This window comes from Ranitomeya variabilis, chromosome 2 (assembly GCF_051348905.1).
Source record: "Ranitomeya variabilis isolate aRanVar5 chromosome 2, aRanVar5.hap1, whole genome shotgun sequence".
NCBI lineage: Eukaryota > Metazoa > Chordata > Amphibia > Anura > Dendrobatidae > Ranitomeya > Ranitomeya variabilis.
The window spans coordinates 567,411,992-567,430,039 of NC_135233.1; the positions used below are offsets into that span (position 1 = coordinate 567,411,992).

At 41.6% G+C, this 18,048-nt stretch overlaps 1 protein-coding gene across 4 annotated transcripts in view; it reads left to right on the forward strand.

The window, feature by feature from the left end:
• LOC143807057 (uncharacterized) overlaps positions 1-17,500 on the forward strand; it is a 61,708-nt gene extending 44,208 nt beyond the window's left edge. For 2 of the 4 annotated variants that reach the window (XM_077288230.1, XM_077288232.1), the window contains 10 exons: positions 537-611; positions 782-864; positions 1,598-1,724; positions 7,686-7,885; positions 8,405-8,593; positions 11,288-11,563; positions 13,145-13,330; positions 15,096-15,290; positions 16,007-16,144; positions 17,146-17,500. In XM_077288230.1, coding sequence (XP_077144345.1) covers positions 537-611; positions 782-864; positions 1,598-1,724; positions 7,686-7,885; positions 8,405-8,593; positions 11,288-11,563; positions 13,145-13,330; positions 15,096-15,290; positions 16,007-16,144; positions 17,146-17,207 — 1,531 coding nt within the window. In that variant the 3' untranslated portion in view covers positions 17,208-17,500. The remainder of the gene's footprint in view (positions 1-536; positions 612-781; positions 865-1,597; positions 1,725-7,685; positions 7,886-8,404; positions 8,594-11,287; positions 11,564-13,144; positions 13,331-15,095; positions 15,291-16,006; positions 16,145-17,145) is intronic. The other 2 variants (XM_077288233.1, XM_077288234.1) reach the window with 1 other exon arrangement.
• The last annotated feature ends 548 nt before the right edge of the window (positions 17,501-18,048 follow it).

The following is an 18,048-nucleotide window of genomic DNA, read 5'->3' on the forward strand; positions in this document are numbered from 1 at the left end:
CAGGTGCTCAGGAAAAGGTATAAAATAGGGTGAATCCAGTAGTGCCTACACCAGGTTTGCATTTTAGCCTTAAGTGTGCCATTTATGTTTAGTCCTGTTAAAAATTATTAATAAATATTAATTAGGGGTTTTCAAATGTGAGTTACTTCAAGGCCTCTTTTTTCCCCTTACCATTTATTCTGTGGGCCTAAGACCTAACAGGCATGTAGTTGCTATCCAATGCTGGTCACTTCTGGTTTTGGAGGTGAGGAGCTTCTTGCCAAAAATTGTCAGGTATCATGAATTCATCCTATTCTAAGTAATAGGACATAAGAAGTGACAAGCAGCTGGCTTGGTGCAAGGCTCTCAATAACCCCTTTACGTTTCCGAAAAGCTATTAGGATTATCAGAGATGGATTATCAAAGATTATTAGGTTAATCAGAGATGAATATGTAGGTCTACCATTACAGTGACGCAAACCGCTTTTTATTGAAGCCATTTCACTACTCAAATTCTGAATTGCAATTTTTCATAACTTGTATATCCTCATTTTTAGCATTAATCCGTACAAGCCGAGCCAGAAAGCCTCATTCTCGGACCAGTACAGCAGAGACTTGGAGGAGCAGAACAGGTAAGAGCTTATGCTGTTGGCATCCTCCTACACGGTAAGATGTTGTCTTCCTTTGGGTCAGGACAGATTTTGCCGCAAATTCATTGATAATATTATGCTACTAGATGTGAACGTTTCTGAGTAATGCGTATGTGTACTGTCATATATACGGATGCATTGTGTATTTACAGCATTGAGGAACTCTTTGGGAAGAAGCATAACTTTACTTCTGGAACAGAGGAATATTGCGAGCGGTATCAGTACTCACAAGACAGTAAGTCGGGGCACTTCTTATTTCTACGGTTAGAGCAGTTTATGGTGCTTTTTTTTTTTCGCCATTGCCTGGAATAGATGATTCACATTAGTGGTTCCTCTGTAACTAACGGCCATTATGCCCCTATAGTGAAACGTGACAAAATGTAAATGTGTATACCATAGTTTTCAGACTGTTACACATCCCAGGTTTGAACATCAGAAAATGGTAAAAACATATTTGCCACCGTTTAAAATTTCTCTGTTGATATATATGTTATGTAAGAAAAGGTCAATTCCACAAGTTTTTGGATTGTTGGGTGGTAAGACCATAGCGTGCACATTATATTACATGCAGGTCTATAGCATCCACATTATCACACAATCCTGCTCTGTAGGCAGCACTGCTGTACATACAGATACACACAACACTATTGCATGAATAGTGCATGCATACTCACCTCTTCAATATGTACATATGTACACAAATTGTAGATACACGCACGCCTCTGCTGCGCCCACTGCGCACGCCTCTGCTGCGCCCACTGTGCGCACATATGAACTGAAACACAGTAATTTAGCACGAGATGTCAAGTCTTGTTATTCCCCAACTCTTTCATGATGGATCCTCCAGCTAATTAGGGCCCTTGATCTTATATGACCAATATATTTTCAGATTTTTATCATGCATCTCCATTCCTTTGCCATTGGCAAAAAATTGCACCAATTCAAACTTTTTTTTTTTTTAAACATAGCCAAGCAGTACAACTCTGACGATCGCAGAGAGAAGCTTTATCTGAAGTTTTATCAGCAGATACAAGATGAATACCACAAGGAGAGACCTTCAGACTGTGTGATTGTTGCCATCAGCAAGGATCAGATGTAAGTGTATAAGACTATAGCATGTACATAGGCCAGGCTGCCTCCCAGGGCATGTAATGTCACGGCAGGATGCTTTGCTATGGTATATTAGGTGTATTAGAAGATGGATAGTGCTCCTTATGCTGCTCTCTAAGGTAAGCTTTATATTTCCTATCTGTGCATTAGAGGCTCATTTTCTCTTGTTAAAAACGATACAGTACAACAGTATTATTAGCTGTCAATTAAGGTGTCATTTTTTTTTATTACTTTGGCTGTACAGTTAGTTAGCAGTATAAAATCTCAAAGAGAAAGAAGTAGTATACCACAAAGGCATCAACTAACAAAATATAATAAAAACATTAAAAAAGCCTAAAATAAAGGTGGAAAAGATGCCTACAATAAAGGCTTTTTAAATGTCTTTATAATCTTGTGGCTTATTTATTACTGTTAGGTGATCCCTTTGTGGTATACGTCGTTCTCTTTGCGGTTTGTCTTTATTTGGTGTGCCTACGTTGACCACCCTAGCCGTTTTTGTTTTTCTTGGTTTGCAGTCTATTTACAAAAAGTATTAAAACTAGGGATCAAATCAATTACTGGGAAATATTTTGCTGGAAAATGTAAATGTTGCATTTGGCTGATCGAAGAGTAGATGCATCAGTTTAGGAAATGGGATAAAAAAAAAAATTGTTAGACGTCTATGATCAATTATTTACTCCGTCATATTTGCATCTCGTGGCGTTCACCACATTTCACTTTAAACTTGATAAACTGCCTGTCCCCCCGATATTGTCCACGACAGACCTAAAACCGTATAATAAACAGTAACGTGAAAGTGCAGCGTCTCAACAGCAGAAAACAGTGGTCAATTATTGCACAAAAAACACCAAAGCTTTTATTACCAGCGGACTGATATGCATCAAATTGTCACTATCATAACTCATTGTGGTTTTTTTTTGTTTTTGCTTTTCTATTTGAACTATTTTCATTTATCTCCAAGATTCGTTCTATTCGCACTCGATTCCGCATTCTGCTTAAGTAATATAGAAACTGCGCAGCACACAGAGATGTAATCCTTCACACATGAGCGATATTAACATTTGGGCAGGAGAAAAGGCTGGGAAAATGATGAACGAATGTGCTGGGGGTAAGGTGTTACCTGAGCATGCTCGTGTGCTAACATTGTGTCTTCGGCGTGCTCAAATAATGGAATTGCCTAACAAACAGGTGATCCTTGCATTGTGCTGCAGCTGTCGAACAGCCATGGGGACTCAAACATATTATTCAAGCACGGCAAAGACACTGGGTTAACACCTGAGCATGCTCAGATAACACCTTATCCCAGCACATTTGCTCATCACTACTCTCCCCAGCTATCCCCTTAGGTGAGGGTCTTTCTGCAGTCATCCTCTACCTATTGACCTGTATGCACTTGCTTTCTGCTTCTAAAGTGACCCGGCTACTGCATGCCCAAAGCATTTAATAGTCCAGGCTTTTGTTTCCAGGAGGAGGCTTTAAAGGAAATGTTTAAATCAGGTTTTTATTTTAAATGTTCTCGTCTAGACTCACACTTCCAGTTGCTTTTGGAAATGTTCATGCACATTAGCAGCAATAGACTGACTCAGACCGCATGTTTTGTGTTAAGGCATCTGAGTGTGTGTGAAGGAAGGGAAGCAGGGTCAATTCGGACATCGCATATTGTGATTGGTGTATCCTGTGTTTTCAGCTAGGTATACAGTGGCATGTAAAAGTTTGAGCACCCTTGGTCAAAATTACTCTGTTGTGAATTGTGGTTGATACCTTTTTTAAATGGCTAACTGAAAAGATGGTAACAAATTGCAAGCTTTCGAGACTACTCAGGTCTCTTCATCAGGCATAGACTAATACAAATTCTGAAGAATCACATATTTATACACAACACAGCAGAAAGATAATGCAATGGATGAGACAAGTGAGGTTAAAATTTTAAAATGCGCGCGTGTCCAGCCTCCCGGCTTGTGATTGGTTGATCGCGGCGCAACCAATCACAAGCCGGGACGTCACGGGAGGCTGGACACGCGCCCATTTTAAAATGCGCGCGTGTCCAGCCTCCCGTGACGTCACGGCTTGTGATTGGTTGCGTCTCCCATGTGACTGCGACGCAACCAATCACAAAGCCGGGACGTAATTTTAAAATCCTTAAGGACCTGAAATTACGTCACGGCTTGCTGTGATTGGTTGCGTCCCGGTCACATGGGCGGCACGCAACCAATCACAAGCCGGGACTCACGTAAAGGAAAGAAAAGCGCGAATTTTAAACAAAGAACGCTGCCGCTTCCCTCGGTAAGGTGCAGGCTGCGTCGGAGAGGTGAGTATAGCAATATTTTTTATTTTAATTCTCTCTTTTACACATTTTTACATTAATGTTGTTTCGATACCGATACCCGATATCACAAAAATATCGGATCTCAGTATCGGAATTCCGATACAGCAAGTATCGGCCGATACCCGATACTTGCAGTATCGGAATGCTCAACACTAAACATGACACATTTCCTTTTATATATTAGGGAAAAAAAAATATTAACTTTTTACATTTTAAGGCTATGTGTACACATTGCAGATTTCTGTGCAGATTTTTCCGCTCAGTATTTGAAAAATATGCAGGTAAAACGCACTGCGTTTTTACCTGCGGATTACTTGCAGATTTCCAGCGTTTTTTGCACAGATTCCACCTGCGGTTTTACACCTGCGGATTCCTATAAAGGAGCAGGTGTAAACCACTGCAGAATCCGCACAAAGAATTGACATGCTGCAGAAAATACAACACAGCGTTTCCGCGTGGTATTTTCCGCATTATGGGCACTGCGGATTTTGTTTTTCATAGGTTTACATGGTACTGTAAACTCAGGGAAAACTGCTGTGAATCCGCAACGGCCAATCCAAGCTACAGATCCGCAGCCAAATCCGCAACGTGTGCACATATACTTAAGGTTACAAAAAGGAAAACGGGCCTATGCAAAAGTTTAAGTACGCTTGAAGATTTACAGTTAAGTCCATATATATTTGGACAGAGACAACATTTTTCTAATTTCAGATGCAGTTGAAGTTCAGACTTTGAGGGTATCCACATTAAAATTGGATGAAGGGTTTAGGAGATTTGGATATTGATACAAAAAGAGGGAAACGTGGAGCAGCACAGCTTGGGTACAAGGGTAAAAAAAACAAATGCTTACTTCAACAGCTGAGTTCCCGACTGCTGATCAAGGGTGCTTGCATGAAACATAGAATATGTAGCAATCTTGTCACAGAAAAATGCGGCAGCACTCACCGATCCTGGAGTGGTAAAAGTCCTTTATTCAAACATGTGAGAAGACATCTTCATGGCTCGGGGGTGTGCAATGATGACAGGAGTGTGCAGGGATCGACCCGATGACGCGATTAGTGTGCGCGCCGCTCTCTGCCTGAACAGTCAGTGCAGAGAATGGAAGACAGAGCAGCGCGCAGTGATGGAACGAGGAAGGTGACTATCGCAAGTGCCGGGGGCCTGAGTGAAGAGAGGGGAGTATGTGATTTTTTTTTTTTTATTTTAATCGCAGCAACAGCAAATGGGGCAAATGTGTGGAGCATCTTATGGGGCCATAACGTGTGGAGCATCTTATGGGGCCATTATTAACCTTTGTGCAGCATTATATGGGGCATATTTTAATATGGATCATTATATGGAGCGTATTTTGTATGGAGCATCTTATGGGGCCCATCATGAACTGGATGGAGCATTATATGGGGCTCCTGATTGAATATGGATAATTGAATATGGATATTCAAAAACACTTAACCTACTGATGTCTCAATTAATTTTACTTTTATTGGTATCTATTTTTATTTTTGACATTTACCGGTAGCTGCTGCATTTTCCACCCTAGGCTTATACTCGAGTCATTAAGTTTTCCCAGGTTTTTTTGTGGCAAAATTAGGGGGGTCGGCTTATACTCGGGTCGGCTTATACTCGAGTATATACGGTAATTGAGAATGACATAACGAAGGGATTGCCCACACCTGGCCATGAAATAGCCTTGGAGTCAATTGTCCAATTACTTTTTGGTCCCTTTAAAAACAGGGTGGCACATGTTAAGGAGCTGAAACTCCTAAATCCTTCATCCAATTTTAATGTGGATACCCTCAAATGAAAGCTGAAAGTCTGAACTTCAACTGCATCCAAATTGTTTTGTTTAAAATTCATTGTGGTAAGGTCTATATCCAAAACTAGAAAAATGTTGTCTCTGTCCAAATATATATTGACTTAACTTTATGTGCTCAAATAACTCTGACCAAGATTTCAGACCTTAATTAGCCCGTTAGGGTTATGACTTGTTCACTGTCATCGTTAGGAAAGGCCAAGTGATACAAATTTCCCAGCATTATAAAAAAAAAAAAAAACCTTGTGCCAAAAAACAGCAGTCATGGGTTCTTCTAAGCAGCTGTCTAGCACTCTGAAAGTGGTGGAGGCCCCACAAAGCAGGAGAAGGCTGTAAGAAGATAGCAAAGCGTTTTCAAGTTGCCCTTTCCACAGTTCGAAATGTAAATAAGAAATAGCAGTTACCAGGAACAGTGGAGGGCAGGCAAAATAAGGTCTGGTAGACCAAGCAAAATTTCAGTGAGAGCTGCTCGTATGATTGTTAGAGAAGCAAATCAGAACCCGCGCTTCACTGCAAAAGACCTTCAGGATATTTAGCAAACTCTGGAGTTGTGGTACATTGTTCTACTGTTCAGAGACACCTGCACAAATATTTCCTTCATTGAAGAGTGATTAGAAGAAAACCTCTCTGGTGTTCTCACTGTAAAATTCGGCATCAGAAAAATGCAAAAGAAGATCTAAACAAGCCTGATGCATTTTGGAAACTAATCCTGTGGACCGATGAAGTTAAAATAGAACCCTCTGGCCACAATGATCAAAGGAGAAAAAATGGCACTGAATTTCAGAAGAACATTTCGCCAACTATTATGCATGGGGGAGCATTAATCTTGCTTTGGGGTTATGTTGCAGCCAATGGCACGTGGAATATTTCACAGGTAGATGGAAGAATGGGTTGAATTAAATTTCAAAAAATTCTTGATAAAAACATATCACCATCTGTAAAAAGCTGAAATTGAAAAGAGGGTGGCTTCTACAAATGGATAATGGTCCTAAATACACGTCAAAATCCACAATAGACGACCTCAAAATGCAGAAAGCTGAAAGTTTTACAATGGCCCTCACAGTCCATTGATCTGAACGTCATTGAAAATCTGTGGCTAAACCTCAAAATAGCAGAGGACGCAAGACGATACACAGAGCTGGAAGAATTTTCCAAGGAAGAATGGATGAAAATCCCTCAAGAATTGATACTCTTGTCCGGCTACAAAAAGTGTTTACACACTGTGATACTTGCAAAAGGGGGTGCTACTAGATACTAACCATGCAGGGGCCCAAACTTTTATATGCCGCTGTAGAAGAGTTGCGTGTTATTGTAATCTCCTGCCTCTGTTTTGACGAGACCTTTCCCTGTGAGGGTCTCGTCAGACATTAGACCAGCTGCTGCCGAGACCACTAAGATGGGATGCTGTTGTAGTGGGTAAGCTTTACCGCAGCAAAATGGAAGTGGTCATATTGTCTGGCCTCCATTTACAGGTAATGACTAGCTAGGGAGTGCTGATCATGTGCATATGTAAAATATTTAATTTTAATTTTTTTTTCTTTACAGTTATCAGTGACCTTTTTTTTTTTTCTATTCTCTGTGGGTATTCTAGTGTCATATTGTACAAACATGGTTTAAAAACAAAAAACATAACCCTTGATCCATAGTAGTAATGTTGTATAATTAGTTTTGCACACTATAAAACTACACGGTACTGATACAACACCTTACACTTACTGTCCCTGCTATGACATGACACAACCTGGTCTCGCTGCATAAAACCTATCGTCTGTCTTTTGCCAATAACAACCATTTTCTCTTTTTAAAGGGAGTACGCCACTGCCATAGGCCATCGATTACAGGATCATGGCCTTGTGGTGGAGATGATATACTTGACATCAGAGTCTGGTCTCACACGCGCCCTCCAGGAGGTTAAAAACGATGGCTCCCCGTTTTGTATACTAGTTGAACAGTCAAATGTAGCTCTGTCCTCTTGCACTGCAATCATTCTTCATGACTCTATCAAAAGTAAGTGTAGCTATACATAAAAAAGCGTTTCCACACTCCGCAGGACGCTCGTCGCACTACTGACCACAGAGCAAACCATTGTTAGCCCATGTAAGGACACACACTGATCAGCACTCCTTGCCTTCAACGCTCCAGCTGTGCTTCTATCAGTACGAGTAATATAGGTGGGTTGTGACATAAACCAGTATAACAGAAGCAGTCTGGTGCTGGCTGTGTTTCAGGCTAGGGCTACACTACTATTTTTGGGTGTGCATCATTGAAAAGGGGGTTTCTTAACATCACACACGGATACCTCAACATCACACATGGACACAATTGCAAAGTGCTTGTTAAAACCAACCACTTTTGCAATTTACTTGTTACAAAAACTTTTCTCCATTCTCAAAATTTGATCTTTTACACAACGAGCACAACACTCGCAAGTTGATTTCTGTAGACCTCGTAAGCGCTGCTCTGAAGCTGCATCCGGCCAGGTTCTGTTCCCCTGCGTTATTGCATAACATGGTTGTTAAACTCTAGGCTTTGAAGAAGCGGACATCACTGAGAAGGGCAATGGCAGATATGACAGTCACTCCAGCACTAAAACGCATCTCCAGGACAAGCCGCCACCTCTCCTGCCCACTCCTGTCCGAAATCCCTACGCAGCACAGCCTAAGCCTTCTCTGCTGGGCATCCGACCTGCAGGCGCTGGGCTCCTTCCAACACCAGGTTAGCAGTGTTCCTCATTGCTACCCTTTATAATGTATTGTTTTCATGAAGACATTTCTGTGACATCAAAACACTGTACTTTTTAAAGTGAAACTTTTGACTAATTGTGAACATTTGTCCAATTGGATGCATTATTATTATTATTATATTTTTAGAGCGCCATTGCCCCCATGGTGGTGTACATGAGAAGGGGTTAAAGTACATAGAAAGTACAAGTGGAAGTTACAGTGAACAAACTAACTAGGGTCCATTATCTAATACTCCATATATAGTATAGGACGTCCTGTCCCTGCACCGTCATACAGGGACGTCTGTAACCACTGAGCCGATCACTACTGGACCCAAACAAAGAATAAGTGTTCACATGAACAAAATACACATTATAGTGAGTCTTCTCCCACTTACATCCATACATGAGACTGTTCCCTCTTACATAAATACTAATTTTCATTTTATTTACTAATTAGAAAATATTAGATTATTCATGGAGATTATGTAAGGATGCATAAGAATCTTGTGTTGTAAGTGTTTTAGGATTATGTATGTAAAGGTATCAATAAAGACATCAGCTCGTCAAGCAGAAAAAAAGCCCTCCTAAAACCTGATTTATAAAAATCGCTGGCCCAAACTATCAACCACTCGTTAGTTCACATTTACCCCGGCATGGGATCGGTGTCTCCGAACTAATGATGAGATGAAAAAATCCATCAGTTAGATTTCTGCCGACTAGTAGAAAACCGTTGTGGCAAATAGTATTGACCCCTTTTTTTACAGTGCATGATGTAAGCACCCTCATGGTGTTTCAGTGTAGCGCTGCACAAAAGTAAGATCTGAAATGCTGCCCTGCCAGTAGCAAATAGTGATGATAAAAGAGGTTGTGCAAATCTGACTTGCATTATTATTATTATTATTATTATTATAGCGCCATTTATTCCATGGCACTTTACATGTGAGGAGGGGTATACATAATAAAAAAGTACAATAATCTTAAACAATACAAGTCATGACTGGTACAGGAGGAGAGAGGACCCTGCCCGCGATGGCTCACAATCTACAAGGGATGGGTGAGAATACAGTAGGTGAGGGTAGAGCTGGTCGTGCAGCGGTTTGGTCGATCGGTGGTTACTGCAGGTTGTAGGCTTGTCGGAAGAGGTGGGTCTTCAGGTTCCTTTTTGAAGGCTTCGATGGTAGGCGAGAGTCTGATACGTTGTGGTAGAGAGTTCCAGTGTAGGGGTGATGCACTGGAGAAATCTTGTATGCGATTATGGGAAGAGGAGATAAGAGGGGAGTAGAGAAGGAGATCTTGTGAGGATCGGAGGTTGCGTTCAGGTAAGTACCGGGAGACGAGGTCACAGATGTATGGAGGAGACAGGTTGTCGATGGTTTTGTATGTCATGGTTAGGGTTTTGTGCTGGAGTCGCTAGACAATGGGGAGCCAGTGAAGGGATTGACAGAGAGGAGAGGCTGGGGAATAGTGACGGGACAGTTGGATTAGTCGGGCAGCAGAGTTTAGAATAGATTGGAGGGGTGCGAGAGTGTTGGAGGGGAGGCCACAGAGCAGGAGGTTGCAGTAGTCAAGGTGGGAGAGGATGAGGGCATGGACTAGGGTTTTTGCAGATTCTTGGTTTAGGAATGTACGGATCCGTAAAATATTTTTGAGTTGAAGTCGACAGGTAGTGGAAAGGGCTTGGATATGTGGTTTGAAGGAGAGATCAGTGTCAGGAATTACCCCAAGGCAGCGAGCTTGTGGGACTGGGGCGAGTGGGCAGCCATTTACTTTAATGGATAGGTTCGTTGGAGGGGTCTCGTGAGATGAGGGAAAGATGATGAATTCTGTTCTGTCCATGTTAAGTTTTAGAAATCTAGCGGAGAAGAAGGATGAAATAGCAGACAGATATTGAGGGATTGTGGTTAGTAGGGTGGTGATATCTGGTTCAGAGATGTAGATCTGTGTGTCATCAGCATAGAGGTGATACTGAAAGACGTGAGATTCTATGAGCTGTCCCAGGCCGAAGGTGTAAATGGAGAAGAGCAGAGGCCCTAGGACTGAACCTTGCGGGACTCCGACCACTTATGAGTTGCAGTCCCATTTTTGACCCTGCTGACTTAATTCCCCCCATCTCACCCAATCCAGAATAGATGGCTGATTGTTTGGCTGACTGTCATATCCCGCGAGGACCATCAATGTTGACATGGCTCTATAAGCTCCCTACCTGACCCTCACTTCGTATACTTACAGCTGCCTGAGAATACACAGCTGGAGTGTTGAAGACACATACAATGCCACGTCTCCAAATGACCCCCAATATGTAGACTTAAATCTCACCCCCTACCCCCCACCCGTCATATCCAGTTGTGGTTGTGAACCCTGATATTATTCCCCTTCTTTTTTTCTTTTACACATTGCTAAAATTACGCTAAAATATACATTTGACTCATAATTGTCATATCTTAAAAAAGAAAAATGACTATTGCATTCCTTGTTCCCAAGTCTGCAATTGTAGTGCTGTGTCCGAGGCTGTGGTGGATAGTGCGTCATCACTGGTAGTAAAGTTACCGTGCCACTTCTCGTATACGCCCGCAGACCTTCTACAACTCACATGATTGCGTCAACACGTTACATGATATTTTTAATGCTTTTAATAGATGTGAGCTCTCCTGACTGACACAGCAAGTTATGTCTCTCCTCTGTAGTACACCGTAATATGCCCATGGAGGATGCCCTGGCTCTGATAGTTAAGGCATTTGGGAAAATTTTTGGCGAGCGTGAACAGCAGGAGCGTAACGAGATTTCACACAAAGCGGCTGATCTGGCGGATGACTACCTGGAGAGGGAACTCTATCAATCTTACAATGTCCCTCTGGACATTAGACACCTTCTCTTCCTCTTAAGCGACGGCAAATATTTATATTCTGAAGAGCTGAGCGCAATCAGCAACTACCTGAAGACCAGGATAACTGAGCTGGAAGGTATACTCAATGTTTGCCATCTTGACCTTCCCTTTCCACACCTACATGCCCCAATCCCCTCCCCCTCCTGCTCGCCCCCTGCACTGGGCCCACCTTTACTCTAGAACTCACTCTCCTACCAAATCACTGGTCAAAGTATGTAACACTCATCCTGTAATTCGGGGACACTCCTCTCTGATCTGTGGTCTTCGTGCTACCATTTTTCCATGTCTCCCAATTTGCCCTTGTGTCCCTGAGAGATTAGTTTGTGCAGGCTAAATGTGTTTCATGCGTCCTCACCCAAATTCGACAGCCTCGTATATGCCTGTGAGGCTCTCGTTCAGGTCATGAGACTTGTTGGCAGTCAGTACATTGCGATCTGTGCTCGGACAGAGTTTCACGGACCACTGTATGAGCCTTAGTACTGATCGTTCGGGTCATAAAGACCGTCGTCAGCCCAACACCTGTGGCCTTAATGCAAATGCTAAAATGTTCCTCTATTACGACCTTATCATTAAATATTGGTGAATTTAATTAAACAAATTACTAAAATGTTAATCAAAGAAGCTGTATTAGCGAATAACATAACACTTTACCACTTGCCGTCCGGTGCTTAAAATGTACGTCCTGCGTACCGGTGTGGTACAGCCACACAACGCGCGTTTCCGTCATGATGATCTCACAGCTACTGTTTGGTGCGAGATCAGTGGCGGGAGCAAACCTGTAAAACATGCCACAATTACGCCAACATATTGATAGTAAAAATGCTTCAAGTGAAAATGAAGTCCAAATCTGAACCCAGAAAAATAAATAAAAAGTAAAATATTTTTAATAAATGCACAAACACATTTTTTAAACTTAATAATATATATTTTTCTCTTTTAAAATACATATAACCTAAAATCCCACATATTTCCCATGTGCGTGACAACCTTTCGGTAAAACCTCAAAATATATGTATAAACTTTATATGATAAATTAAGAAGAATCGCATATAACCTATACACACTCCGAAATGGTAAAGTCAAGGTGTTCTTTCAGGCAAGAAAAAAAACCAACTTTATTTAATCTGATCCTTTGCACCCCATAAATGGCCTAATCCTTAAAGCGTGAAAGTAAATAAAGCTAATTTACAACTTCACGTTACACAATCGATTGCACCTCATCCTCGCGTTAATTAAAGGTAAAATTCACAGATACACGCAGTGTCGTTATAGGAGTCGCATCAAACCTTCCCCAACTTTTAAAGTGAATCCTGTGGGTTTATGATTGACCAAAAACAAAATAATGTAAAACAAATTAAAAAAGGTAAAAAAAACCAATAGGTTTAATCCTGTCTGAATTTAGGAGTTTATTACGAAATCACAGTGATTTGTTTTCCCTTAACTTTTCCTTACGTGGATGTTAAACTAATTTAAAAAAATCCTACATTAAAATTTAGAAGGCAGGTATTTATTTTTATTAGAGGTGTTGTGATTTGCCATAGTTCATGATTTTGATCTATTTACTGGTCATAGATTACCCTCAATTCTTCCTTTTGCGACGCGTCATGTCTGTCCTTGTTTTTTGTTTTCTCTGCTTAACATGGTTGTTAAACTCTAGGCTTTGAAGAAGCGGACACCACTGAGAAGGGAAATGTAACATACGACAGTCACTCCAGCACCAAAACGCTTCTGGAGAAGCCGCCACCTCTCCTGCCCACTCCTGCCCGAAATCCCTATGGGGCACAGCCTAAGCCTTCTCTGCTGGGCGACCGACCTCCAGGCGCAGGGCTCCTTCCAACACCAGGTCAGCAGTGTGCCTCTCCGCTGCCCTTAATTTTGTATTGTATTATGTATTTATTATGTATAGTATTCTGTATTAGAGGACTAAGAAACAAGGGAATTACTTTTTGTGCATGTTATTTTTCAGTTTTTCTTTGGGTAGCCACATCTCACTAAAACGTGATTGAAATGTCGTGTCTTAACTAAAGGTATCAATAAAAACATCAGCTCTTCAAGCAGAAAAAAAAAAAAAAGAAGCCCTTGTAAAGCTTGATTTAAAAAAAAAAATAATAATTTTTTTTTCTCCCATCTTCCCCTTAAATGTGGGGGGAAAAACTATGCCGGCTTGGTGTCTCTGTAATTGTACTTTTTGGGTCAGCATTATTGCACAGTATTCGGCATAAAATCAAAACTCTAAATTCTGTTGGAGTTTTCAGGAAACTTATTTGGTAAAGTGAATGGTATCATTCAAAACTACCACTTGCCCCAAGAAATACAAGCCCTCGTATGGCTAAGCCTACAGAGAAATAACAAAGTTATGGCTCTTGGAAGGAAAAAACCTAAAGTACAAAAAGTGGTTAAAGAGATGCACCTTTATAGGCAGCGGGGTGTAATATCTGGGTCACATCGGTCTACATAAGATGTTTGCTGTCCTCAGTAGCCACATCTGGCGGGGGGGGGGGGGGGGGTTCAAGCTTTTCACTTGTGCTCATTTATAATTTTTTATGTTTTTTTTAATGCAGAAAACTTTTTTACTAATTTATCTACCATATGTATTCCACAAATCGTGTGCAGAATTTGAGAATTGATAAGGAGCAGGCCCGGAGTCCACCTGGTAAATTATGGGGTAACGTTTCAGAATAAGCTGCCCTGAGTGTTCATGGGGATGCACGGTCTTTTTGGCATCATATGACTTGTATCCTGCTGTTTTTCCCTCCTAATCTAGCTCTTAATTTGCAGTCGACTTAAAGCTGGTATTAGAAGACTAGCAGCTTTAATATCTGCCATAAACGGCACACACGGATGGATTCCTGCATTTCATGGCTTAAAGAAGCACTCCTCCCATCATCCTCTTAATATATTGCAATCATATTATACAGCACTGTGTACGTGCTCATTTTCTCTTTCTACCCGGTTAATTCTTCCGTTTTCCATTATTTCTTTGACATCACGTGATTAAGCAACTGGTTAGCCAAATCCTAGGGGGTCAGTTTTCCCCGTATGACGACTCAGTCACTGCAAAAGTCCCTGGCAGGGGTCGGAGGGGAGCAGCTGGGTCAGGAGTTGAAGAGGGGAATGATAAATGCAGGAACAAGAAACTTCCGGTTTCTCCATAGAGCAGAGAAAAGAAAGAAATCAGCTGGGTAGAAAGGCAAACTGAGCAATTGTAAGTGCTGTATAATATGATGACTGCAATATACTAAGAGTAGTGATGAGCGAACGTGCTGGATAAGGTGTCTTCGGCATGTCTCTCGGCTGTTCGATAGCCACAAGACATGCACGGATTGCCTGTTTGTTAGTCACCCTGTCTGTTTGCACATGTGCTCCCACTAATGAGGGAAAGGTTCTCGGTTCCTTGTGAGGGGGGGGGTCTTGGATTGTCATTTGATGCCCTGTGGTTAGGATGGGCCAGCAGTAAATGATTGGTTAGGCTTTTGTCCAGGACAGCGCTGCTTAAATGTCTGGGGTTACCGGTCAGTTTTGTGCAGCTGTCTGCGCCGACTAATATTGGCTGTATCCTCGTCAGTATTGCTATCAGTCCCATTGACCAGATAATTGTTGGTGTTTAGGCTTCAACAAGATGGATCACACAGACGATGGCGTCGGCGCTGTGTACGAAACCAGTATACAAGCAGTGAGTGCTGTTGATGCCATGGCCAAGCCTCCTCCGCTCCTCCCTACCCCAGGCAGGACTCCATTAATGTCCATCATGAAACCATCTCTCCTACGCGACAGACCCTCTGCCGGACTGCTTCCTACACCAGGTGGGCTTTTTTCTTTCCAGTTTATTTTGGATCGGTTCAATAGGCAAACGCTGGTTGAAGCCATTTGTCTCCTGTGATAGTTGCCTTCTCTTCCCCTGGGGTGGACTATTTTATCTTAATTCCTGACTCTTGACTTTCGCACAGATTTTCTGGGCTATAATGAGTGTTCTGCACTATATCTGCCACAATAGCTATTTGGGCCACTGTTTTGTGTTTTTTTTTTTTTGTTTTTTTTTTTTTGTTTTTTTTTTTGTGGGTGGTTAAGGGTATACCTCTTTGCACATACAACATTTTTTAGGCCAAAAACGTTGTTTTTCATATTTGGCACACAGCCTTTTTTGTTGCGTTTGGGGGGGATATGAGATTAGGAAGGGTGCTTACTGACTTTGAGGGGCTCTGTAAGTTATCCACATATGGGGGACTCTGTCTTCAGTAAATGTTTGAGTAGTCAAAGAGGGAATACGGGAAATTCTGTAAAGCGATACTTTGATATTGATGGCTTATCGGTCATCTAAGAGATTGTTGGGGGTCTGACACTTGGTGCCCTGACTAAGCAGCTGTATTCAGCCACTGCAGTGTATAGAGCAGGAGTGGCGTGGCCTCAGACACTGTGCAGGGGCCAATTTCAGCCCCATTTGCTTCAATATGATCTGTATATTCTGATTTATGTGGCATCTGTCAGCTAAGCGCTAGGTCTTTTCATCCCTTTGTATTAGGAATGTCTGCACCACAAGGTAAACCTCCACCTCTCTTGGCAATGCCCCCTAAAAGACCACCGCTTCTTGGTTTTCCATCTCATTCACCAGCAAAACGTCCATTGCTTGGGGACAAACCTGGTCTCCTCCCAACCCCACGTAAGTAATAATCACTTGTCTCTGTACACTCATTGCTGTATGCTCCTGTTAACAGAACGTGCCGTAAGTAATTTTCTTTTTGCAGTTCAGCATGATGAGCTCCGAGGCCCAAAAATTGAACAGTGGTCACCTTCACCATCATATCATTGCCTTGTAATAAGCATTCCAGGTGGTAGCACTCCTTAAGTCAGCATAGGCATTGTGAACCTGGCCAAATGGAAAGGATTTTTGCAGATAGAGGGGAAAAAAAACCACGAAACACAATTTCTGGTTGTTTACCAGTTCAAGACTGGACCATTTTGCCCTGTTCCTGACTAGGCATATTTTTGTTTTTATTTTTTACAACGATGATTCATTGAGAAAATATTTTAATTTTTCTCCTTTTACTTTAAAATTGATTTTTATTTGTTGGACAGGGTTGGGGCTAGAGTCCGCGATTCTACTGGCCATGGCTTTGTTTACTTTATTTTTTCCTATTTTTTTTTTTTTTTACATTTATTTCACACATTATGCCATCATCCCTCACCTCCCCACGAACTTCATAAAATACCTTTTGTGGGGCACTTCAGTATTTTAAATAAATAGTATATATCTGATTTCCCCTACAACTGGTGCTGTATATTAGCCCCATTCCTAAAAACTAAAGATTCCTGATGAATGCTGCCAGAAGCTGGTGTCTGGCTATGCGTCATGTTTGCAGCAGGTTATAACAGCCAAAAGGCAAACCCAAGTATTAAAGACAACTTGTCATAAAGGGGTGGATAAGTTTGAGGCTTGAGACATCTTGACTTGTTATATTAGTGGTTTTGAGCCCTTTGCATTGTTCTTTAGTACAGTGGGGGTGTATAATTTTGGTTCCAGCTCTGTGTGTTGTTCTGCTCTTCCCATAACCCCGGTGGGCTCCTTTGCTTTTTGGTAACATGAGTTTGTGCGATTACTTGCCTCCTCTGGGAAGGTGTACCTTTCCGATCTGACATGTCTTGTCTCTCCTTTCCTGACAGCGGTATCTGTGAACACCTCGTCTCTTCTCTGGCCGACGAAACCCAAACCTTTGCTGAAGTAATGGCGGACGACCCCTCCTGCAGCATCTATTGTATACTCAGTTGTCCTCGTAATTCAGTATTAGAGCAGTGCAGCAAAATTGTGGTGTTTGTCAAGTCCCCTACATTCCTCACGAATTGTTTTTTCAATGATGTGATATATACGGTTCCTCCTTAGATTGTTACCGATTGGGAAGCGGAGAGTCAATATCCAGTGCAATGCCAGCCGTCAAGAGAACTACTTTTGTTTTGTATATTTTATCTTGTTCATGAGCTTTTTTTTCTTTTTTTGGAAAAATAAATTTTTTTGCTTTTACATAGTGGTGTTTAATCTATTTTTATATCTGAAGTAATCAAGCTTGTGTTCATGGGGAAAAAGGATGAGTCCTCCGATGCCTCAGTCTCGCTGTCTCAGCCCGGCCTTAGGATTTTCTGCAGATGTTGCGCCCTGAATCCACAGTACAAGAGGCTTCACCGTATGCAATGTTGTAACACAGTAGGTTAATTCCAGGGACCACATCCACCCTTATTTTTGGGGCATTTTTGGATTTCATTATCCATCCCAGGTTTAGGTATTAGAAAATAGGATAAACCTTTATCTTTCTAATTAAAACTTCTTCCCTTGTGTGCGTTAGTCCAGTAAGCGGTCCTAATTGGTGATTGATATATCTCTGCATGCACAGTCATACAGGGAAGACTGTCTGTCACTATTAGGACTGCCCACTGGACTCTTATACCTACAAACACCAGGAATAGCACTGTAGACTGTTTTTGTAAAACCAAAACAAAAAAACCTAATGCTCATGAAAGGTGAGGAAGTGAAAGATACTAATGTGAACAGAGCCGTATGAAATGGAAAATTTG